This window comes from Pleurodeles waltl, chromosome 4_1 (assembly GCF_031143425.1).
Source record: "Pleurodeles waltl isolate 20211129_DDA chromosome 4_1, aPleWal1.hap1.20221129, whole genome shotgun sequence".
Lineage (NCBI taxonomy): Eukaryota > Metazoa > Chordata > Amphibia > Caudata > Salamandridae > Pleurodeles > Pleurodeles waltl.
In genome coordinates this window covers 369,924,378-369,949,697 of record NC_090442.1, presented here as the reverse complement: position 1 = coordinate 369,949,697, position 25,320 = coordinate 369,924,378, and the positions used below count along the sequence as shown (strand labels likewise).

The 25,320-nt window shown below is 41.3% G+C and overlaps 1 protein-coding gene across 1 annotated transcript in view; it reads left to right on the top strand.

Annotated features, from left to right (window-relative positions):
* Positions 1-25,320, top strand: part of GYS2 (glycogen synthase 2) — a 498,387-nt gene that overhangs the window by 262,555 nt on the left and 210,512 nt on the right. The window contains exon 8 of the mRNA XM_069228538.1: positions 21,976-22,082. Coding sequence (XP_069084639.1) covers positions 21,976-22,082 — 107 coding nt within the window. The remainder of the gene's footprint in view (positions 1-21,975; positions 22,083-25,320) is intronic.

The window sequence follows — 25,320 nt, the reverse complement described above, 5'->3', positions numbered from 1 at the left end:
TGATGGCAAAAGAAAGGAAAGTAGCTTCTACATACATTTTTAATAAAATATATTATTTGAAAATTCTGCATAATGATACAGGAAATGAACACGAGCAGACTTCCTCCTCGCTCCTTTAAACACCATGCATAGGGAATATGTATAAGGTACAGGAATTGGCAGGCTCTAAACACACTAACTGTTTGCTAGAGGAAGCTATGATCAATGAAGTTCCAACTACGAGCCTAAGGACACCATTAGAGGCAACACAACATCTGCGACCACTTGTGGAATATGGAAGTTCCAGGTTTGTTTCTGTAATGTAGTCCTCAATGCCCTTTTTATCCTCTTGCACCCAAAAATGCAAACCACCTTCCCGACCTGAACAGCCTCTTTTGTGACTGGCTGCTGCCACGGAGACATTTTTGTTGTCGTTGTTCGATGGGATTGCTTATTTTCAATAACATTTTAACACTTTTTTACTATACTGTGGACAAAATGTTACTTATTTTTCTGTAAGATTCTGTACTTTAAAAAGTTAATTGGGTACTCTAATTACTTGGAAGTATACTTTTATTTTAGTTAATGTATGTACCTGCCTGTTTATAAGCTATAATATTTAAATTAAAACACAAAAAGTTTGCATCCAAGCATATAATTTCTAATCAGTTGTCAAACGTTAGTTATTGAATCCACATTTAATACAGAAGCCTTTTCATTTGCTGAAAAAAATGAATTTCGCCGAAATCATTTGCTTTTAGACAATAAGTTGACTCTGAATATGTTTATTGACAACTAGTATTTAGAAAGCCATTCATCCATGAAAGGCCAGATTCAACCACTGCCTGCAAGACGTCTGATTGCTTATCACTTTTCAAATAGCTGAGCGTCCAGTCATATATGTCGGCCAAATGAGCCTTAGGGACTGTACGCGTGTTTGTTGGATTTAGCTTGAAAAGGTAACGCATTGATTTTCAGCTCAAAATGCCTAGAGCGCAGCAGATTGGCTCACAAATAAGAAGCAATGACGTCTGTAGTCACATGATCGACAGGAATAGCGCCAGGTTCAGGCTGCGAAGTACCCTGCGATCCATCATTATAGGGCTTCTGCTGTGCACGTCTCTGTCACTGAGGCATTAGAAGAAGCATATATAAATATGTGGGATATTTGTGTATAGATGCTCTACCCTCCCAGTTCATTGTTGAAATAAATAGTAACTAATCTTTTAACTATTGGAACAGACACTTACTCAAAGATTTCATTAGTGTTGAAGGTAATAGCAGGCTAAAGATAAATCCACTCCAATATATAGTGAACCAACAGATGCCTCACTCTGCCATCTCAAAGCACTTTAAGGCAGAGGGGGTGATGACGCAGAAAAAGAGGGTTCGACATATATTCATGTACACCGTGTAACCGACATATATAATGAAGTGTGATTTTAGTAAAAGAAATAATGTACGAGGGAAATTGTGCCCTCGGGGTAGTTCGCCATCATTATAAACGAGCTTTATTAATCATGAAGTATTAAAAATTGTAGTAATCCGTCATAATCGCAAATGTATGCCATGATTTCTTGTTTGAAAACTGTTTTGCTTAGCTTAAATTTAGTACAGGCTTTGGCCTAGTTGCTTGGTTTCAAATTCTAACTGCGTGATTTTTCCTTGAACTAATGAAACATATATTCTTGCTTGAAGTTGTATTTTTTTTCCAGTAGAAACTGGCTGGTACACTTATCTCCAAGGTTTCGTGGTAGGCCGGTTACATCCCCTTTGATACAAGGTCAGTCTCTGCAGGTGCGGACAATGAAGGTACAGATAGTAAAATAATTGGCAAACCATGATACAATTTGTGTTCCAAGGCGCCAAGGACAGTGTATGCATAAATGGGCGCTAGTAAAAGACAATTTTTGATTGGACAATTTGAAGCCAACCTATGAACCCTCCAATGGAAGACCCTGCAGAATTTGGAATGTTTCTTACTTAAACCCACCGGACAAAGAGAAGTCAGCCATTTTTCCTCGATGCCAGTTTGAAGCCTGATGCCAGACTCCATTTTGGACGACACCCTGATACCCTTTTTCTCTATTCGAGAGAAAGAGACTTAAGAATTCTCACCCTAGAGACTTTAACTTTGTTTTGCCCCGTCTTGCCTATGCAGTAACTTTGCCCCATTCTCCTTGCCGCTGCAAGGAAGCTTGCCCTTAACTTTGCCCCTTCGAAACTTGCCCCATGCTGATCAACCGGTACCTGAAGGACGAAGACTTTTCTTGAATGCTGATTGTATTTGGTAAATATGAAAGGATAAATGTATTATGCATTGTGTTTTTCCTTTTAGGTACCAACTGCTATTTTGATAGGATCCTAGCTAGAAGTTTTCCAAATTTGTGTTGACTAAATTCGTTTTGCATGAAGCCCCACATGCCGATGCTAATTAGAGGTTAGTCGAGGTATTCATTCAATGTACCATGAAGAATTGAAATCTTGTTATGCTGACCGAATGTACGCAATTAGTCAAATACAGTTAGTCACATTGGTGATTTGCATTGCTATAACAGAGTGTATCATTATTCAGATTTTGCGTAGATTGCGTTTCTTCCGCCGTTATGGACAGCTAGTAATGTTCATATACATATATCAACTGGTTTTGAGACACATATATATCGTGCTAGCTTTGTTAATATAGGGAAATAAATTCACTAACTTTTAATAAACTGGTGTGGTTATTCATGACTGAAAGGTCATGGTGCGCCGAAATACCAACTGTTATTGATTTCTGATGTGTTATATTGATCTATTAATTGAGTGTTGATTACCGATTACAATAGTTATTGATTATTGATTTGAGTGACTCGACTATTGAGGATGAGGAGAGCCCGACTCGGTTAAAAGATTCACCGACCTCCAACGTGTCCAGGTACAGGTAATTTATAAGGGCTGGACGCGTTATCAGTAGATGGTAGCAGAGATTGATGGTTTAGCCCTTTGGGACCCCATCCGAACAATAGACAGAGTCAGGTTAGAATTTTCTTTGATAAAACAAGTTGGAGAGATGATGATGCCCTAAGTCCCCGATGACTTTCCCGGGATCTCGGAGCTTGCGAATGAGGAACATGGAGGTATGAGAATGGTCTCAGCATTTCTAGTGACGGTATGAGTGAAGTTAGGGTTTCGCGCTTGCACAGCTTATCGCCGCAGATTAATTGAGAAGTTTGTGAGGATTTAAGGGGTTAAACAATATTAGAGGAGTGTTCCTCCAAAGGTGTGAGAGTAGGGAAGTCATTGAACTTCACGTGTGTGTAGCGCTTTGAGCAGAAAATTGTCCACGTGGTTGTTGATGTTGAGACGGGCCCGGCGAGGTCAAGAGACTCCGGAGTATGTTGAATAGTGTATGTGACACTTGTTTGATGTTGTGATCTGGTCGGTTTAATAGGTTGATCGGGCATGGTCAACAAGTCGGTATGAATGTTGCAGAGTGAAAGAAAACTTCGACTTTGAGATTTGACGAATTCTAAAGTGCACTAGAATAGTTCATTGATCAGTTGAGAGTAAAGTTTGCGGGTCAAATTTTGCATGCGAAAGTGGAAAGCCGAGAAAGATGGAATAACTGCCGAGGCTAGTGAAAAATCCCTAAGGTTTCTGAAGCGATTGTATTACCTTTCCTGTAGTAAACCGACAGATCTGTTTTAATTCTTTTCGTTAAGTGCTCGCGTTATATTGCAGAAATTAGTTTATGAGTGAAGCCGAATGAAAAGAGGACAAGCCGCAGGACTTTGTCAGCCGCAGTGTGTGAGTGTGACGTCACTAGGAGCCGCGCTGGGATAGGTCGGTTGGTGAGAAGGGTCGCGCAGGGATTGGACGCAGTCCGTGAAGCGCAATTGGAAGGGGAAAGGCAAGCGAAGAGTATTCCGGGAATTAAAGTCACTTATTGATTACATATTTTAGAAAAACAAAAGACGGAAAGATGAAATTTTTCAAAGCATTTAAGAGTGCCATGAGGGGAGATGTTTATATTAAAGCAAATGTAGGAGAAGAAACACCGCCTGAGGGTACACCAGCTTACATCGTCATTGAAGAAAAGGGTGTAGCGCCATGTCTTTGGCTAAAACAATGGTGCAAATTAACAGAAAAACATGGAAGTGTAGCGTTCCCTATCCATGGGTCGTTTAACCTAAGGGTTTTAGAAAACCTAAGATTTGCGCTATACGACATGAAAGTACCTCCAAGACCAGCACAGTTTGAGGCATTAGCAATTTGGGAGCTAATAGCTAGAAACCAACAACAAAAGAAATTTGAGACAAGAATAAGAAAAGTAGAAAAGACACTAGCGGATGCTAGATGGGACAGCACACAAAAGGTTTGGAGATCAGACGTATTACAGGGAATTAAATTGTTTCCAGCGATTACCGAGGAAGCGGAGACGGAAGGAAGGAAAGCCACCTGTAAGACAAACAGGAGTCAGTCCAGAGAAGGAGAGAGCAATAGAAACTCGAAAAGGGGAGACGAGTCAGATGATGAGGAGTTCATTATACAATTGCTGAATGATCGCCCACCACCATATGTGGAAAGCGAAAAAGGCTCGAGCATTAGTACTGCCCCTCCAGAGCCAATACAGGGTAATGTAACACCAAATTTGTGGGTATCTCAGAGACCGAGCAGCTCTGACATGCCTTTCTCACCACAAATACCACTGATTCAGAGAATGTACCCAGACGTGCCAACATTGAAACCTGCCGATAACTATCAGCCACAGGTTCAAAGGCACTATTGCGATGAGCATAATGTGGGAATGACTTCCGATTCAATGGCGCAGGGAGGACAAAACTATCAGAGACCGACATTGATTCAAGCTGAATCAACACAGTTCTCGATGCCCCAAAAACAGACACCAGAAGTGCGAGTGGTAGAAAGCCAGTTAGGTATGCCAGCAATGATGAACCACAATGTGGGGATTAACATGCCACAGAATTCGGGGAACAGACAGAATCCAGATGCAATATCTCTACCTATCACTGTAGGTCCACCAGTACCACTGTACATACAGGCAAATTCAAGCACCAGCGACCAAGGGTTAATGATACAGAATGGGACAGGGAGAAGATGCATAGAAACCACTCCAGAGACAACTCCGATAGCGGCACTGCCAACTGGATCTGGGTCCTTGTCGGAATTTAGTCCAATTCCAATTTGTGCTCCGTCAACCGTGGTAAGGTCACATCCACCACTATTAGTACCGTTAACCTCACAGACTGAAACATTACAGAAACCGTCAATGGCAGTTGACGTAACTGCTACATTGATGGGACTGAACGCGCAACAGCTAACAAAATGGTTCAACAGCCTGAACTCCCCACAGAGTGTATCTAGCGGAAAGGGAGAAGAATACCTGAATAAAATAAGGTTGGGTATGGAGGCAGATGAACTGATAGAAGGGACAATGGGTTTGAACAGATTAGAATCATACACAGAGGAAGAACTAAGATACATGTGCCCTAGGATTACAAGAGAAGTGAGCAACATACATAAGAAATTACAAGAAATTGCAGACAGAAATGGGATCGATATAGGTAAGACTAAACATCTAAGCAGAAGCTACAGGTTAGACTTTGAGACAAAAGATTTTGAACATATGAGATCCGCAGGGATGAAAACACACCTTAAAGAGATACTGCAGAGTGCACAGGTTTGGAGATGTTTAGACAAGTGGGAAAGCAGGTGGGTCAAGAAAAAGGATAAAAAGAAGGAAAATACTTCAGAACGAAGTGAGAAAAAACAACAGAATGACGATCTGATAACCATGCTACCAATGAGAGAGACAGCAGGGGGAAAACTTGTGCATGTACCATGGCACAGGTGCGATATTCAATCCTTTATGGATGACTTTCCCAAATTGAGAGAGAAGCCGATTGAGTGGTATCAACAAACGGATAGATTTGTGAAACTCGTGAAGTGTCTCTGGGAAGACCTGAATACCTTATTTGAAATTGTGGTTCCGGCTGATTTGTGGGAAGATTGTAAAAGGGCTGTAGGTTGGCCGACGAGTGAACCGGAGAGAGATAGGGACACAGGTGCGCCATCACCTATGGTAATGAGTTTGTACCACAAGGTGATCGAGCACTTGAAAACCAAGGTTGCGTCGAAAAATGTGGATTGGCAAAGGATTGACAGGACCGCTCAAGAGATTAAAGAATCTATACATGCGTATTATGAGAGGTTGTTGAAAGCGTTTAAAAATTACAGTGGCACGGAAACGATTGAGCCAAAAGACATGCTCCATTTTGTGTTCAGGTTTGTGGAAGGGCTGAGACCCGAAATTAGCCAGATGATTAAATCGCATTTGATTTGTTGGCAGTCAAAGTCGATCGATGAAGTGTTGAACTATGCAAAATACTGCAGTGATGAGATTGAGACAAAGCAGAAAAGATTGAAGGAAAAGTTGATGGTGAAGCAGCTCAGAGCAGCTCAGACAGGTTTACAAGGGTTTCAACAACAGATGCCGCAGCAGCAGCAGCAGGGAAATGTAATTTTTTAGCCGCAGATGAGAGGCAGAGGTCGAGGAGGTTTTGTGAATAATGGTCCTGATTTGAATACCGTTATGACTCCAAATGGTATACAGGCAATGAAGAAGGTGATGCCATGTCACACGTGCGGAATTGTCGGGCATTGGAAACGGGAGTGCCCAATGATGGTGCAGGAAGGTGTAGGTCAGCAAAACAATGATGTCAATGCATTTCAAACTATGAGAGGACCGAAACTGAGAGGTCCGAACCCAAATTTTCAAAACAATATGAATCAGATGCAGGGTCTACAACCCATGCAACCGCAACAGGTGCAAATGCCCCGTGTGCAAATGACACAATTGCAGCCAATGCAACAGCAGTTTCCCATGGTACCTAATCAGCAAATGCAAATACCCTTAGCACCAATGAATCAGCAGCAAGCAATGCTTCCTCAACAGGTCACGGGTCAGGGAATGAGTCAAAATGACACAGTACACCAATTCCCACTACACAGCGAGAATGGAATAAACGATGTATGGGATAGTGGAAGTTCAGATGAGGAGGGAAATTGTGTGCTTGCAGCATCCTTGGAAGTTGATCAAAAGGGTCCGTATGTGGAGGGAAGAGTTATGGGTCATCGTGTTTCATTCTTGGTTGACACAGGAGCCACACGTTCAACTGTTAGGAGCATTGAAGTACCAAATTTGCCACTCTCAGGGAGAACAGTTCAAGTAGTGGGAGTAGCAAACAGGTACCTGACGAACCCAATCACAGATCCAGTACAAGTCAGAATTGGTAACTATCAAGGGTCACATAATTTTGTGGTATGTGACTCAAGCCCGATATCACTGTTAGGGAGAGACCTATTGTGCAAATTGGGATGTTCGATCATGTGTTCGAACAATGGAATTAGAATTCAGACGAGCAGTGATGGGGAAGAAGAGGACAGTGTAGAAGGGGATGAGATGGAGACTGTCGATGAAGAGTATCCTCTGATTACCCTTTTTCCGATGATCACTGAAGCAGATATTCCAGCTGAGTTACAGGAAACAGTCGGGGTGGGACTGGTGAAAGGAGTGGAACCAGTGAAAGTGACTGTAAAACCCAATGTAACCTTTCCCCAAACCCCACAGTACCATATGGCACAAGACACCCTCATGAAAGTCGCCCAACTCATTGATGAGTTTGTAAAGCAGGGAGCACTGAAAGAAGTGTTAAGCAGTCCATGTAATTCACCAATTATGGGACTAATAAAGCCAAGTGGAAAGGTACGAATTGTGCAGGACTTGAGGAAAATAAATGACATAATAATTAAATGCTGCCCTGTAGTACCAAATCCAGCTGTGATAATGTTTCAAGTCCCTTGCGATGCCGAGTGGTTCTCAGTCATCGATTTGTCACAAGCATTCTTTTCGGTGCCTCTTCATGAGGACAGCCAATTTCTCTTTTGTTTCAAATTTTTAGACAGAGTCTACAGTTGGTGTCGAATTCCTCAAGGGTTTTCGGAGTCACCGTCAGTTTTCAATCAGATTCTAAAGAAAGACTTGGAAGCGTTGGAATTGCCATTCGAGTCAACCCTAGTACAGTACATTGACGACTTACTGATTGCATCCAAGACAGAAAGTGACTGCACAGCCGACACCATTGCTCAATTGAACCAATTGGGAAGGAACGGACACAAAGTGTCTCCTTCAAAATTACAGTTCTGTCAGAAGAAAGTGAAATATTTGGGTCACCAAATAGAAAAAGGGTCACGAAAAATTATGAAGGAAAGAATAACAAGTGTACTTCAAATGAGTCCCCCAAAGACGAGGAGGGAGGTGAGGAAGTTTTTGGGAATGGTGAGCTACTGTCGCCAATGGATTCCCAACTTCTCAACCCTAGCAAAACCTTTACTGAAACTGACCCAGAAGGATGCATTGGATGAAATTGAACTGAAAGGAGAAGAGATGGATGCTTTTATTGAATTGAAAGAATGCATGTGCAGGGCTCCAGCTTTAGGTATGCCTGACTACACAAAGCCTTTCACATTGTTTTGTCATGAACGTGATGCATGTTCCTTGTCTGTCTTGACCCAAGCCCATGGTGGCGTAAACAGACCAGTAGCGTATTTTTCAGCTACTTTGGATCCGGTCGCAGCAGCACTGCCAGGGTGCTTGCGCGCCGTAGCCGCAGTTGGTATCAGCCTCACTCAGAGTGAAGGAATAGTGATGGGACACCCTTTAACAGTCATGGTCCCTCACTCAGTTGAGATACTTTTGACACGTTCCCGAACACAGCACATGACTGGTGCTAGACTCACAAGGTACGAAACAATAATTCTGGGATCACCTAATGTGCAGCTGAAAAGGTGCACTACGTTGAATCCAGCAACCTTGTTTCCCAGTGAAAATGCTGAAATTGAGAACGCTGAAGACATCGAGCACGACTGTCTTAAGGTGACTGAATTTTGCACCAAACCAAGACCCGATATCAAAGATACCCGATTGGAAGAAAATGATCAAATTATTTTTGTTGATGGTTCATGTTTAAGAGATGCACTGGGTGTATTGAAAGCAGGATACGCTGTATGCACAGTAACAGGTGTTCTGGAAGCAACTTGGCTTCAAGGAGTTTACTCTGCACAAGTAGCAGAATTGGTAGCCCTTACTAGAGCTTGCCAACTCTCTGCATTGATGAAAGTTACCATTTACACTGACAGTCAGTACGGGTTTGGAATAGTGCATGATTTCGGACAATTGTGGTCACAGAGAGGTTTCATGACCTCTTCAGGGTCGCCAGTGAAAAATGGCGAAAGAATAAAAGAATTGTTACATGCCATCCAACTGCCAGGAGAAGTAGCAGTGGTAAAATGTAGTGCACACTCGAAGGGACAGGATTATGTTTCTCTGGGAAATGGATATGCAGATCAAGTCGCAAGGTTTTGCGCATTGAACTGTATATTGCTTAGGGATGAATGGAATTTGATAAGTGAACCAGAACTCGAACCAAGCGAAATATTTGCTCTAAAGGTGATAGATACGATGGACGAATTGAAATCCCTACAGAATGATGTTAGTGAGGACGAGAAACTTTCTTGGACCAAATCACAATGTGTAAAGAGACTAGATGAATTATGGGTTTCAAGTGAAGGGAAATTCGTTCTTCCAAATAGCCTTTTGACACAGATAGCCAGATTTTACCATGGACAAGCTCATCTTGGGAGGGATGCCATGATTAGGTTGTTCAAAACTGATTGGTTTAACCCTAAATTCCGTCAAGTTGCTGAAGCAGTTTGCCACCGTTGCGTCATTTGCCAACAGATGAACGCAGGGAAGGGAACAGTAGTAAATTTGAGCCACATTGGAAGAGCAGGGGGTCCATTCAGCAGGATGCAGATGGACTTCATTGAGATGCCTGTGCATGGAGGCTTGAAGTATGTGTTGGTGGTTGTGTGCATTTTTAGTCACTGGATTGAAGCATACCCTACACGCAGAAATGACAGTCTCACAGTTGCAAAACTACTTTTGAGAGAGTTAATACCACGTTTTGGATTCCCGATCTCTTTAGAATCAGATAGGGGAAGTCACTTCAATAATGAAGTAATAAAATTGCTTTGTGCAGCACTGAACATTGAGCAAAAGCTGCATTGTAGCTACCGCCCTGAAGCATCAGGTCTAGTGGAGCAAATGAATGGCACATTGAAATCAAGAATGGCGAAAATATGTGCATCAGCAAACTTGAAATGGCCTGACGCATTGCCTTTGGTACTAATGTCAATGAGAAACACCCCTGACAGAAAGACTGGACTGTCCCCACACGAGATTCTCATGGGCAGAGCTATGAGACTTCCAGCAGTTCCTGCAAATGCGCTTTTGAATATTACAGATGATATGGTGTTAGACTACTGCAAAGGTCTAGCTGATGTGGTTCGATCTTTTTCTCACCAGGTGAAGGCAACCACCTTGCCACCGATCCAAGGTCCAGGACACACCCTGAAAGCAGGTGACTGGGTCGTGATAAAGAAGCACGTGAGGAAGTCGTGTTTGGAACCCCGTTGGAAAGGACCTTTTCAAGTGATTTTGACGACTACCACCGCTGTGAAGTGTGCGGGAGTTCCCAACTGGATTCACGCCAGTCACACAAAGAGGGTGTTGTGTCCCACAGATGAGGAAGTTGAAGCGCTGAAACTGCCAGTACCTGATAACAGAGTGCCGAGCGCTGAGGCAGAGCAAAACAGAACTAGAAGCGAACAGGCAGAAATAGAGGAGGGAGAAATATTCTCTGAGGACGAAGCAACTGATTCACTTGGGGAAGACCAAGGAGGAGCCTCAGACAGCGACGAAGCAGCTGAAGGTAACAAAGAGCCTGAAGCAGCTGAAAGTGACAAAGAGCCTGAAGAAAGTAACGGTGACAAAGGACTCGAAAGAGGTGAAGAAGCAGGAGAGCCTGATCAGAGGAGGGCTTTCCCAGAAGCAGCCGATACAGGAAAGGAAAAGGAAAACCTGATTGACTCCCCAGAAAGAGGAGACAAGGCAGAACAGAACGAAACTGCTCAAACTTCTTCAGAAGAGATCGCAGGTCCATCAAGTGGACCTAGTGCAAAAAGAAGACCAAGCATATCACCAGTAAAACTAAGAACTAGAGAAACGTTGAACGACAGTGAAGGGCCAAGAGTGAAAGAGAAAAGAAAGGAAGTGTCTGTCATAGTACCAACACCAAGTGAAGAAAAGGACTTGGCCAAAGAGGAAAGTACCAGTGAGACAGAATCAAAGAGAGATGCAAAACTGAAAAGAAAAAGGATACCGAGCAGGAGGTATTCCGGTCCGGAGTGGGCATACGTAGCCAATAACGATTGGTCAGACGAATTCGTATCCCTCAGCCTTGAGAACGAAGAGGCAGAACTTCATTTTGGAAATAAAAACTTTATGGACTCTGTTGATTGAAACCATTGATCACTTGATTGACTTTTCACCTGGCTAAGACATTGCTAACTTGATTGACTTTGAAACCGATTTTGAGACAACGCTGCTAACCGATAAGAGACTAAGCTGCTAAAGAAACTGTGTGAACATTGAACTCGTTCAGCTTTGTAAATACCTGCAACTTAGAAAAAAAAAAAAAGAAAAAAAAACGCTTTGATAAAGTGCCTTCAGCTTTCTGATTCTATACAGATCATGACTAGCTTCACTACACAGGGGCGTAAAATGAAGTATTGTAAATACATGTGTAGAGGCTTACTGACCGCATGCGTACTAATAATTGTAGCAATAGTTCTTGGAATGCATGTAGAGTGAGACGAATGATGCTTCTACTTCTAAACCTATTATCGTTACTGAACTAACAGCTCTGAAGAGACTCGAGCAAGACGAGAGACACTTGCATGATAAGAAGGAACTTTTCATCTAACGTTTTCTATTGCTTACTGAGTGAGTATGTTGAGACCATGGATGCGAAAGATTGTTATGTGTGTACACAAATACCTACCTCAGTAGTGGAAGGGGTAACGTATCACAGCATGCCTCTTACGTATGGAATTACATGTAGTATAGTAGCTTCCAGATTTTATGCTCAAAGAGACATTCATTATTTCTATACTAATTACGATGTTACTTTTGCATATGTCCCCATAGTAGGGTACCTAAGTAAGATAGCTAGAGATTGGTCTGCCACATTAATGAGGGAATTTTTCGAACCAATGTCACCTTTCCACACAGCTCACGCACATAGGGAGAATCTTACATGCTTGCTTTCACCAGTAGAAATAGAATTTTTAGACCGCACTGACGACAGAAAGCACAAAATGAGGGAGAAGTTAGAGAAGGAATTGCACGAAAGGACGTCTGTAGATAATTATGCTTTTGCCGCAATAAAGACACAAGGGAAAATAGCTTTAGATACATTGCATGTGGGAAGATTTTGTATACATAGATTTCCATCATATTATGACACAGTTTTTGTGGGAACGAGTGAATGTAAACACACATACGCATTTCAACAAAAGTGGACGTTCATGCTGAATGGACAAGACCCAGTTATTCTTGGAGTATATTATATTTGTGGACTCAACGCCTATTATCGTCTTCCTAAAGGATGGTATGGGAGGTGTTATTTGGGAATATTGTTCCCAAAGGTTTACCAACTAGATGACTTAAAGAAATTTCCAAGGCTGTCTGAATCACATCGTGTTCAGAAAAGGGAGACAGCTGCTGGTGTGGTAGGAGATATATTTGGAGCTATGATTCCTTCAGTAGGAGTCATATTGAATTCAATCAAAATACGAGAGTTGTCTACTATTGTGGATAACATGTTAACAAAGTTTTCGGGAGCTATAATCCTGATGGATGCTGAACTCGCTGCAGAAAGAGCTATGACTCTTCAAAATCGGCTTGCCTTAGACATTCTTTTAGCAAAGGATGGCGGCGTTTGCAAAATGCTTGGCACGCGTCACTGTTGTACCTATATACCCGACAACAGTGGAAAAATTAGAACAATGCTTACAAATTTAACTAGAGAAAGTGTAGATTTAAAGGAATTGAAAGAACCCGGAGTTTGGGAGAAAATTGGAAAAGGATTTGCTTCTGTGGGAAATTGGCTCAGCAACGTTTGGAACGGATTGTTACTAAAAATAGTAAAGGGAATCTTGATAATATTAATTTGTCTATTAGGTTCTTGGGGAACATGGAAAGCTTTCAAAATGTTAAAAGCAAAGAACAAAAGAAAAAGAGAAGAGAAGATAGAGAACAGAATGGTGGAAATTTATAGAGAGAAGTCAAAAGGGACTAAAAGAAAAAGGGAATTGACTGAAGTGCCAAATTACTATACAGAATTTTAATGGAATAAAATTTGTGGGTAGATTTGATGTGATGACGTAATTAGTCATCAGAGGAGGGATTGATGACGCAGAAAAAGAGGGTTCGACATATATTCATGTACACCGTGTAACCGACATATATAATGAAGTGTGATTTTAGTAAAAGAAATAATGTACGAGGGAAATTGTGCCCTCGGGGTAGTTCGCCATCATTATAAACGAGCTTTATTAATCATGAAGTATTAAAAATTGTAGTAATCCGTCATAATCGCAAATGTATGCCATGATTTCTTGTTTGAAAACTGTTTTGCTTAGCTTAAATTTAGTACAGGCTTTGGCCTAGTTGCTTGGTTTCAAATTCTAACTGCGTGATTTTTCCTTGAACTAATGAAACATATATTCTTGCTTGAAGTTGTATTTTTTTTCCAGTAGAAACTGGCTGGTACACTTATCTCCAAGGTTTCGTGCTAGGCCGGTTACATCCCCTTTGATACGAGGTGAGTCTGTGCAGGTGCGGACAATGAAGGTACAGATAGTAAAATAATTGGCAAACCATGATACAATTTGTGTTCCAAGGCGCCAAGGACAGTGTATGCATAAATGGGCGCTAGTAAAAGACAATTTTTGATTGGACAATTTGAAGCCAACCTATGAACCCTCCAATGGAAGACCCTGCAGAATTTGGAATGTTTCTTACTTAAACCCACCGGACAAAGAGAAGTCAGCCATTTTTCCTCGATGCCAGTTTGAAGCCTGATGCCAGACTCCATTTTGGACGACACCCCGATACCCTTTTTCTCTATTCGAGAGAAAGAGACTTAAGAATTCTCACCTTAGAGACTTTAACTTTGTTTTGCCCCGTCTTGCCTATGCAGTAACTTTGCCCCATTCTCCTTGCCGCTGCAAAAAAGCTTGCCCTTAACTTTGCCCCTTCGAAACTTGCCCCATGCTGATCAACCGGTACCTGAAGGACGAAGACTTTTCTTGAATGCTGATTGTATTTGGTAAATATGAAAGGATAAATGTATTATGCATTGTGTTTTTCCTTTTAGGTACCAACTGCTATTTTGATAGGGTCCTAGCTAGAAGTTTTCCAAATTTGTGTTGACTAAATTCGTTTTGCATGAAGCCCCACATGCCGATGCTAATTAGAGGTTAGTCGAGGTATTCATTCAATGTACCATGAAGAATTGAAATCTTGTTATGCTGACCGAATGTACGCAATTAGTCAAATACAGTTAGTCACATTGGTGATTTGCATTGCTATAACAGAGTGTATCATTATTCAGATTTTGCGTAGATTGCGTTTCTTCCGCCGTTATGGACAGCTAGTAATGTTCATATACATATATCAACTGGTTTTGAGACACATATATATTGTGCTAGCTTTGTTAATATAGGGAAATAAATTCACTAACTTTTAATAAACTGGTGTGGTTATTCATGACTGAAAGGTCATGGTGCGCCGAAATACCAACTGTTATTGATTTCTGATGTGTTATATTGATCTATTAATTGAGTGTTGATTACCGATTACAATAGTTATTGATTATTGATTTGAGTGACTCGACTATTGAGGATGAGGAGAGCCCGACTCGGTTAAAAGATTCACCGACCTCCAACGTGTCCAGGTACAGGTAATTTATAAGGGCTGGACGCGTTATCAGGGGCCAGGAGAAAACACAAGTATCTTTTACAGCGATGATGTTCGTGTCGATAAGTCACGGACGACGTGCAGAAAGGGATATTTGAGTTCAAACTTTAGAATTGCTTGTTAAAGTAGAATCTAGTGTTCGCAATTAATAATTTATAAAGCTAACAGTACAAGTAAATTTATGCAAACAGTACTGCATCTCGCGAAAAAGCGTCAGAAACTGTATTATTTCATTTTAACCAATAAACTAGTGGTTTGAGGCAAGCTACATTTGGTTGTATTTATGAAACAATAGCTCAGTGGGTTAAGGTGCCATCTATGTATATCACTAATAAGAAGGCCAACAACGTCAACTAAGCGTATGCTGTTTCAAAGTACCGTGCATAGCAACGTCCGATATTTTCAGTGCTAAGGACCACAGAGAGAGTTCATTGATTGTAAAGTGGGCCATGAACCTTCACTCTCTGAATACTGACAATAAATAGCATATTGTCGTGGTATTGTTTCTCGTGACTTTATTTTAAAAAGGTGTCTAACCAAAAACAGAATTCAAAATATAAATTTTGGGTAGTACGATACAATCAAACCAACGAGGTCTGTGACTATTAGGAGAGTGTTTCTCTGTGAAAAGTCATTGAAACATGCAATTTGTGGCCAGTAAATAGTGTCTACTCTTTCTCAGGTCAGTTTTACTGCATTGGCAGTAACGTGATTTGACCTTTGCACTGTAGCAATACATACATGAATGTGCATTTAGGACAGTTGTCTTAAATAAGATGTGTCTATGAAATCAGTAAATTCATCTTTATTTTCTGGGATGTCATTAGCCATGGCCATGCTGTCAAGGGTATTTATTTTCACCTATAAGGGAACAGCGTAATCACGAGCAATTTGAGTAATGTAGGTGAGCACAGTGGCCTGTGTGTCTGTGTGTACGGGTATGCCTTATTTCCTGCACTTGAACCACTGCATTCAGGCCAAGACGACTCTTTCTCTTGGATGGCTACACCAGGTCAGAAAACTGGAATCTATTTGCAATGCAAAATGAAGCATTTAGCAGACCAGCCACATTATGGTCCTGGTGTTTCCTTTGTGTTTGAAGTCAATTAAAAGGGTATGTATGAGGGTGTGGTCTGGTAAATGCGCTTATCTTCACACAAATGTATCTTCCATTTGGTTTGGCAAAAGATTTAAATGGCAATACCAGACATGTTTTCTTGATGTGATGTTCACTTTCTGTTTGTGACTGCAGAAGATTTTGTGACCATGGACATGATTAACAATTGGGTGGGAAAGATATGACTTATGGTTTGCAAATTAAGGCCCATATTTATACTTTTTGACATAAATTTGTGCTAGCGCTGATTTGCGTCAAAATTTTTACCGCCGGCTAACGCAATTCCAACACGCGAGCCGGGCACCCTTTTTCATAGAATGACGTTAGCCAGCGCTGCTGCCCGGGAAGCGTTAAAATAAATTACGGTAACTGGGCAGCGGAGGCGAAGGGCAGTCTGGGGTTTGTGCGCCAAAGAATGGTGCAAGTCAGGTTAGAGTCAAAAATATTGGCTCTAACCTGACTAGCACCATTTTTTGCCGCACAACCCCCATGGAAATTACTCCTTACTTCTGTCCCCTGGGCATGGCTATTGGGCACAGTGGCATGTAGGGGGGCCCAAGTTAGGCCCCCATGCCGCTTAATAAAAAAAAAATTATACTTACCTGCACTTACCTGCACACACCATGGATGGGTCCCCCCATTTATGTGTGTTCCCCAGGGGTGGGTGAGGGTGGCAGGGGGGTCCCTGGGGGCAGGGAAGGGCACCTGTGGACTGCTTCCATGGTCTCCCACCATGGAAATGAGCCCACAGGTCCCTTAACGCCTGCCCTGACCCATGCGTTAAAAAACAGTGCAAATCTGGCTGGGCACCTTGTTTTAAGGCCCGCCTCCTCCTGTGCATCATTTTGACACCGGAGGATAAATAAGGCGCACATGCCTTAGAGTCATTTTTTGCAGGGGAACGCCTACCTTGCATGTCATTAGCGCAAGTTAGGTTTTCACGTAGAAAAAATGGCTCAAACTCCATAACTTTGGTGCTAGACGGGTCTAGCACCAAAGTATAAATATGGAGTTAGGTTTGCGCTGAATTTGCGCCAAAATAAATGACACAAATCCGGCACAAACAGAGTATAAATATGGTCCTAAGTTTTAAATCTGGGGTGATTTCTTCTGCAATACTGTACTATGGTAACTAGATATAATTGATAATTGGTATATCATTCTCTGAATGGATCATTCTTCCTCTACAACTCATAGAGTTATTAATCACCATAAATCAGTGCCTGGACAGAGCAATTCTACAATTTGCTAAACCTGTCTTTGCTCAGTTCAAACTAAGAGGTCCCCTAAGTGTTGAAAAGCAGTTTGACATTTGATTGTGAAGCGAGATATGCCTGATACTCAACACATGTATTAAGATACACAAGTGAGAGATAGAAACTCAAAGTTAACACATGAGAGTTTTTAAAACCTGCCAGTCAAACGTGGAATCTAATGCAGAAGGTGACAACTGGGGTAGGCAAAAGCAGAGAAATAAACCAATGTGCTGTGACCAGGCCCAGGCCCCAGCGCCAGCTCTCCCTGTGCTCTTGGTCCTGTTTTCTTGCTTTTCCCCCCATTTTTTGAGTGCCTTCTCTGTGCTTTTCCCTTATTCTCACTGCTTTCTCCTTGCTTTTTCTCAATCTCCTTGCTTTGCCTTCATCTTCACTGCTTTTACGCGGCATTTTGTATCTTCTCCTTGCTTTTCCCTCGTTCTCTCTGCCTTCTCATTGTTTTTCCCTCGTTTTCACTGCTATCTCATTGCTTTTTCCTCGTTTTCACTGCTATCTCATTGCTTTTCCCCTATTTCTTGTGTGTCTTTTCTTTGCTTTTCCCTCATTCCCTAAGCTTTCTTCTTGCTTTTCCCCTGTTTTTCTGTGCCTTTTCCTTGCTTTTCCCTTGTTTTCACTGCTATCTCGTTGCTTTTCTCCCTATTTTTTTGTGTGCCCTCTACCTCGCTTTTCCCTCGCTTTCACTGCTTTTTCCTTGCTTTTCCCCTGTTTTTTTATGTCTCTTCTCCTTGCTTTCCCCTTGTTCTCACTACTTTCGCCTTTCTTTTCCCCTGTTTTTTGTGTGCCTTCTTTCTTTATCCTCGTTTTCACTGCCTTCTCCTTGCTTTTCCCTTTTTGTCACTGCTTCCTCCATGACCTGCAAGCACCTGGATACCCTGTCAAGTGATTAGCTATGCTTTACAAATCTTGATCGATTGATTGACAGATACTATTAATAAATCGCAGCCGTCTCATTTTAACTACTAATGTGTAAGGTTTGTTATTTTTAAGGTGAGGTATGGTAAAATCACACCGATTTTACCATTACCTGCGGGCAAAATTGCCTGTGGAATAGATAAAATCAGTCAATTACGGATATTCTTTCAGTTTTCTACAATGTATTGATTCGACAACCTATCCTCCAGTTGCTTACAGATCGGGGTGTCATTTTCATCCACATCGTGCCTGTTATTATGAGCTTACTCAGAATCAGTTATTAGTTTAAGAGGATTTTGTACCAGCCCTGAAGCTCTTGACAGACAAAGCAGATTATTTGAAGAAGTTGTGGGCTTAGTATGACCCTCAGGGTCAAGGTAGTTAAGAAGGGTGTGATAAGACTATACTTTAAAATTAACTTTATTCATATAATGTTTGTAAAAGTCAAATTCACTGTGACAATACTAGTCATCTAACTAGTGAATCAGGGTAAGACTGTCCCATCTGCTGCAACAATTACTAAGCAGTCAAACAAACAGGGGCGGCTTCTTTGCAGTGGTGGAGGAGCTTCTCCCCCCCCCCGGCTTAGAGCCAGCAGCGGAAAAATAAAACAATACTTCATGATTGTTTTATTTTTCTGCTTCTGGCTCAGCCAGCATGTGAAGGGATGGGCGGGCTGGGCTAAGGAGGGGTATGAGGAAGGGAGTGCACTAAGTGTGCATGTGTGTTTGGGGGGCCATCTTAGGCCAGCCAAACACAGATACACACTTAGTTCTTTCCAACCTGGCTCTGTTGAATATCTGGGCTGGAGAAACTGCACAGACCCCAGGGCAGTGTCTGAGCCACAGTCCAAGCCACTCACAGCAATCCTGACACTGCTCTCATGCTATCTTTAGCATGAGATCAGCGCCAGGATTGCTGGGGAGCATGTGCTGGTGTCCCAGTGAATGCTGGGAAACCATAACAACAGAGGAGCAAGGCGGCAGGAGATGGCGGGAAGGGTAACCTTTTTTAATTACCATTTGTTCCCTCCACCCCCCTCGAATCCCCCCCCATGACGTTTGCAGCGGCCGGTGCTGCAAACAACTGCATGTGGCCTATGGTGTCAATTGCCACAGACATCCAGGAGCACAGATGAATTTTCATAGATTTTGTGAAGGGCTCCAGGAACTTATTTCACAGTATATTACTCTCCAAGTAAATAGACAGTCAAGAAGTAGTCATGATTTTCATTAGCTTTGCGAGTAAGACTTCTCAGAGATAAATCTATACTTTTATACGATGGTCAGAGTCTGCATTTATAGTTGCTCAAATGTGGTTTAAACATTGCATGTTTGAGCATTAAGGATGATATTTGGTCGAAAAGGGGATCTCGATAAATTATATGAGAGGCTATTTCGGTGAGGCATATATGACTTTCATTCACATTGTAGGTTTCTGTGAGCTGGATGGTGATTCTTCTAAAAGATCATAGAATCTTTGGAATGTCTGGGCTTAGAACCAGGCTGAATTGGAGTAGTGTGGCTTGTTACATTTGCCATTTTAATGTCACTGTATGTTTCCGCTAGACTTTGAAATGTGTCCTCTATCGCTGGCATACACCCTGTGTAAACTTGGTGTATCTTTCCTAGCTTTCAGAAGATACCAGTTGGATAGAAAGATGGCTCATATGCAAGCCACTGTGCTCTATACCAGGATGCTTCTAGCTGAAACTGCATCATGCTCAGTTTGATATGCCAGAATGTTCTGCTTGGCTCCCCCAAAAGTGAGAGTTCAACAATGTAAAGCTGTGATTTCCAAACTGTGGGTCGAGTCCTGAGACGATTTTTGGTGGGTTGTGAAAAATAAATAAAGATGCCTTTAAACTCTGTATTTACCTTGTAAGTTTTGCTGCACTTCAAATACAGAGGTCAAATATCAGGCTATCTCTTCTGATAAATGGATTTTTAACATGGGGATTGAAGTTTGCAAACTCCTTTCACTATACAGTCAGAGAAAGAGAAATAAAATTAATTATGTGACAATCTTGCAGGGTTACAGCGAGTATGAAATGAAAGTCTGTAGGATGCTATTTCTTTTGGAACACAAAATGTAAATGACTGTAAATAAAGTCACACGTTCAGCAGTTAGGAAAGCAAAATGTTGCACACTGTCATTCTGAAGTGTGATGAAAACAAACATTTTAATAGAATCAAAACAAATCAGGATACTTTACTTGCTGATATATAGATGATAAATATTCACTGAAATCCTATTTTCACACATTATATTTTGTGTACAGTACACTTTTATCAGTAAAACAGTATGTCTGTGCATATTTGGGGGCTACTTCAATGGTAAATGTGCAGAGCACTACCCTCCAATGTTTTTATTACATTAAAATATCACCCGTCTCAGGTCCATTACAGCTAGGTGAGCTATGAAAGTTTGTTGTTCTATAAATTGGGTGGTGGTTCTAAAACGTTTAGCAACCACTGATGTAAAGCATTCTCTTCGAAACAGAGAAGCAGGCAACATGGAGCTTATATCTTATATTATTAAAATTTTGGATGGATTTAAGACATATTACTGTGTCATGACTGAGGGCATTGACTTACATTAATAATAGTTTAAACGAACCTATTTTGATCTCGGTGATGTTTTTTTGTGTGCAAAATGTGTCCATTGGCACAGAGGAACATTTCTTAGTAGGGCTGGATTGGTTGTAAAAAGTTTAACTTTTTAGGCCAGTGACCTGAAAACGGTACCATTCTAATTTTTGGATTTGCACTATTCATCACTGCACCAGATATTCTTTGGAAATCCTGCAGATGTCACAGCTGTCAGCGCATCTGATCAGGGTGGTGAATGTAAAGGGCATCCCAGTCAATAGCACGAGTAATAGGGAGAATCTAGAACTGAGGTTGGAGGTGAAAAGAGACGCGCTGAAAAACCCAATGACTGATCCCAGCCACTCGCCATTTCAGTCCTCTACCGTTCTTCCAAATTAAAGCTGGTGCACAAAGGAAGAACTGACATTAGTCTTAGAGGGCATACTCAGGGCCATATTTATACTCTTTTAGCGCCGCACTTGCGCCGCTTTTTAACGCAAAAGCAGCGCAAACTTACAAAATACAATTGTATTTTGTAAGTTTGCGCTGCTTTTGCGTCAAAAAATGACGCAAATGCGGCGCTAAAAAAGTATAAATATGGGCCTCAGCCCCTTGTCTTCTGCATCCCAACCCAGATTTCGCTTCCTCTTTCAGACATAAAGATTAGCAAAAGGCGGACGTGTGAGGGATTGGAGGCACAACAACAAAATAAAAAACCAAGAGACCCCTAGGTGAGAGTGATAAACGTGAGAGACTCATGGATGAGAGACAGTGCGAGGCACAGAAATGTCAGTGAAAGATAGACACCGAGATTGGAAATGGCTTAGAGTCACATACCATCACCCAGTGAAGAAACTAAAACAACACATTCTCCTGAATGCTTGCTACTTGCCACATTCCATTGATTCTACCAGTACTGCTGACTGACATAGTAGTAATGCGAGTGAACAAGCATATTTATTTTTTCCATTTCAAGCAATGGCTAAGAGAAGTAGGATATCGGTAATTGCTTTACCACCTGACCTACAATATTTAGTACATACTGCTGTTTGCCATGATTTACTAATAACATTGAACACTGAACCAATCTGATTTTAAGGGCTGCAAAAACTATTTTTTGAACGTGTATTTTCTTTCGTTTCATTCCCCTTGCAGGTTCACAAAAGTGACGTCACCGTTGTTGTGTTTTTCATAATGCCAACAAAGACAAACAATTTCAATGTGGAGACTTTGAAGGGACAAGCAGTGCGAAAACAGCTGTGGTAATAATTATTCTCTTTTTAGGATGTAGGAAATCGACAAAGTTTGAAGGTAAAACATGCCACCGGGTTGGACCTGGTTTCTGTATCCAATCCGCGCTCCATACTGACCTGTGCCTAGGTACCCATGAAGCAAACTAGATGACCGGGATTGGTGCTTAATGTATTTTTGACACTATTTTGACATTTAAACTTCAAAAATGTATAACTCCAGTTTCCCTTATTAGACTTCTGTACTTTTTGTGTCATTTTACTTAATAAATGTAATCTATTTTTCTAATTTGATTAGGTATTTTTCTTGTGTTGTGTTTTGACTTCATCGCTGTTTTGGTAGCACATTGCCTCTAAGTTAAGCCTGTCTGCTTTGTGCCAATACTACTGGGGGTTGAGCTCAGACTAATTTACTGACCTTAAGAGTTCACCCTGAAGAGGGTTGTGGTTATTACTTGAGGTGCGTACTCACCCCTTCAACTAATACCTCAATTTTGTTACAGGTACCCTGCTTGGGCCTTGACCCCTTGTCCTTCCGTAGCAATAGACTGGATGTGTTTTTCATGTGTTAGTCTTGAGAAAAAACTATAATTATACAAGGTTCAGTGTTCAGCTTAGAAGGACCCAGTGGAATTGTATGTGCTCCTGCAGTGTGTAAGTTCGAAGTGGCATTGGTCATTATGTCTGGAATTTTGTTGAGCACCTACTGTTTAAGGATTGTAGACATCCAAGGAACAATATTGCAGACTGTCCCTTTTTCATCTTTCTAGAATACTGACCACTCGGAAAGTGGAGCACCTAGATCGATTTTCAAGATCTTCACATTTCCGTATAAGTGTGCATAGTCCAATTTGTTGTCTAGTTGATGTTCTTGAGCATCAATTGTTGTATTTTTCATTCCCTGGGTAGCTCCAATAAAGGAGGTTAGCTGATCCTCTATGGAATATGTCTTATGGATAGTACTTTGACATGGGTTGCTTTTACCGTGCAATGCGATAGTGCTCAGGAGTTGAAAGCAGCTGTAATTTTGACCATTTGGACCAGATGCTGAGGTATGCAGTACATAAAATTTATACTCTGTTTGCTTTTGGTAATCTAGGATTTCTCCCTTTTCTGCACCTTAGTTACAGTGCTCTACAGCTGTGCTTTAGCTTTATTTAAGCATACTCTGGATTTATTGTTCCTTCCTGTTTCCTTAAGATAGCCTGCTGTGTCAGATTGCAATGGGGACAATCTTGTCCTTGTTAATAGGTTAGTTTGTTCACCAAAGTTATTTGAAGTATTTTGGGGGTCTCAGTATGGAGCCATTTCCACGGTAAATCAGATTAGCAATTTCCTCGGAAAGTAGACTGACCAAGGCACATTTTTTCCTCAGTCCAGCTGAGGTCAGCATCCATTGCTAACTGATTAATTAACATTGTTGGAACATCTGCATCTATAGACTGAAATTTTCATTTTCAATAGTTGTAACTCTTCTTCTTGACTGTTGATGTTAGCTGTAATATTAGTAGTTGAAATGTCAAAAAAGGGTGATTTTAAGTAGTCTTTTCACAACTCCATTCTCATTCTCCTGTTGAGTCTCTTGTCTGATCTTTTGCTGTTAATACATATCTCCTGCTGAAACAGTTGGTAGTGGTCCTCAGACAGCCCTTTTGCCTAACTCACTGGATTGTGGGATTTGCTCATCTATTTGTTTTCCTGTAACGAGTGTTATACTGTTGTGGGATAGTGCATTATTTTCTCACCATCCTAGTAGGTTGTTGTCCATTGCCTCTTTAATTCTATCCAGAACTCCTCGGTTTTCCTCCATGTTTGTCTGTCTAGATAGGCCCCCCAACTCCTCGGTTTTCCTCCATGTTTGTCTGTCTAGATAGGCCCCCCAGGTCATGCCTGCATCTGCCTTTCCCCATGTTTTGTTTAAGTATATCCAAGGTTATTATTCTACCTCTTGCAGCTGTTCTAAAAATGGAGATATCTTGTTTGGCCTTAAGTCCAACCATATCTTAGATTATCTTTTTTCCCTTTTTCTTTTCCTTTTCCCCTTACTTTCTTTTTCTGATTTTCTTCTTCTTCTTTTCTCCTCTTCTTCTCCTCATTCCTTGTCTTTTCCCTCATCCCCTCCTTTCGCTTCCCGTTCAGTTTTTCTTGATTCCTTGTTCCTATAGTCCCTTTGCTTTCTTCCTTCTTCCAATCTTCATTTCCTCTTTCTTTGTTGCCTCATTCTTTTATTTTCCCTTTCTTTCTTTTTTCATTCTGCTTATCCCTTTTCTTACAGTTCAGGTAGATGTAATTTTGTATGTATCCAATTGTACCTAACTTCCCAAGTTTCCCAGAATGACAGAAAAATTGAGTGTGCATCCACCACCCCCTGGCTGAACACTTGTGTTCTGCATTTGGGATTACTAGATGATTAAGAACACCTGAACATTTCTTATAGCAAGTGCATTTGTATCCTGTTTCTCATGTTACCAATGTAATTACTTAAATAATGGAATGACTGAGTATTGTTTGCCAGCTAGTATTTTCACAATCAGTATTCAAACCTGAATAGCATATTGTAAAATGGAGGATAGCAATCCTCATGCTGAAACTGAGTTACTTTGTTTCATTTCATTATCATTTTACCATTTGCGGGCCTACTGGTCTTGAACATTGAAAAAGCCTTAAACAGAGAGCAGCAGAATGATCAGTGCAAAAGTAATCTTGCAGTCAAAAGGGTAATGGTTTCGGAGATCAATAAAGGATGTCTTGGAAGATGAGCCTTTATCTTGATTTAGGGTTATGTGGTGTTCATCCCTAAAACTGTGCCGATATGTCATGACCTGATTGCCTTCGATGCTCTAACTTGGTGCCTCATTATTGGAGGGAGATACTGTTTATGAGCCAACAGGACAAAGGGCATACACTAGGAGTTTCAGGACTGTTTCCACTAGGTTAGTATGCAGACGGACCAGGTGCATACCTCTGTAACAAAGCATGTTCAGATGGCAAATAACACTATTAAAAGTTTGTGCATGGAGAGAGTATCATTGCCAGGCAGAGTCAACTCAGCTCATATGCACTTAAAGCAGTAGTTCTATGTGTTTGTCCTTCTTTGATCTCTGGTGATGGGTAGAGAGGATCTCTAGATACTGTGAAATATTTGGGTGTTGGTTGAGTGGGGTGTTAACATTGCTCAAACAACAGCCACAATCGCTGTCAGGGTGAACCAGAAAAGTCACTAAATCAGTCTGTATTTAGCCCTCTCGTA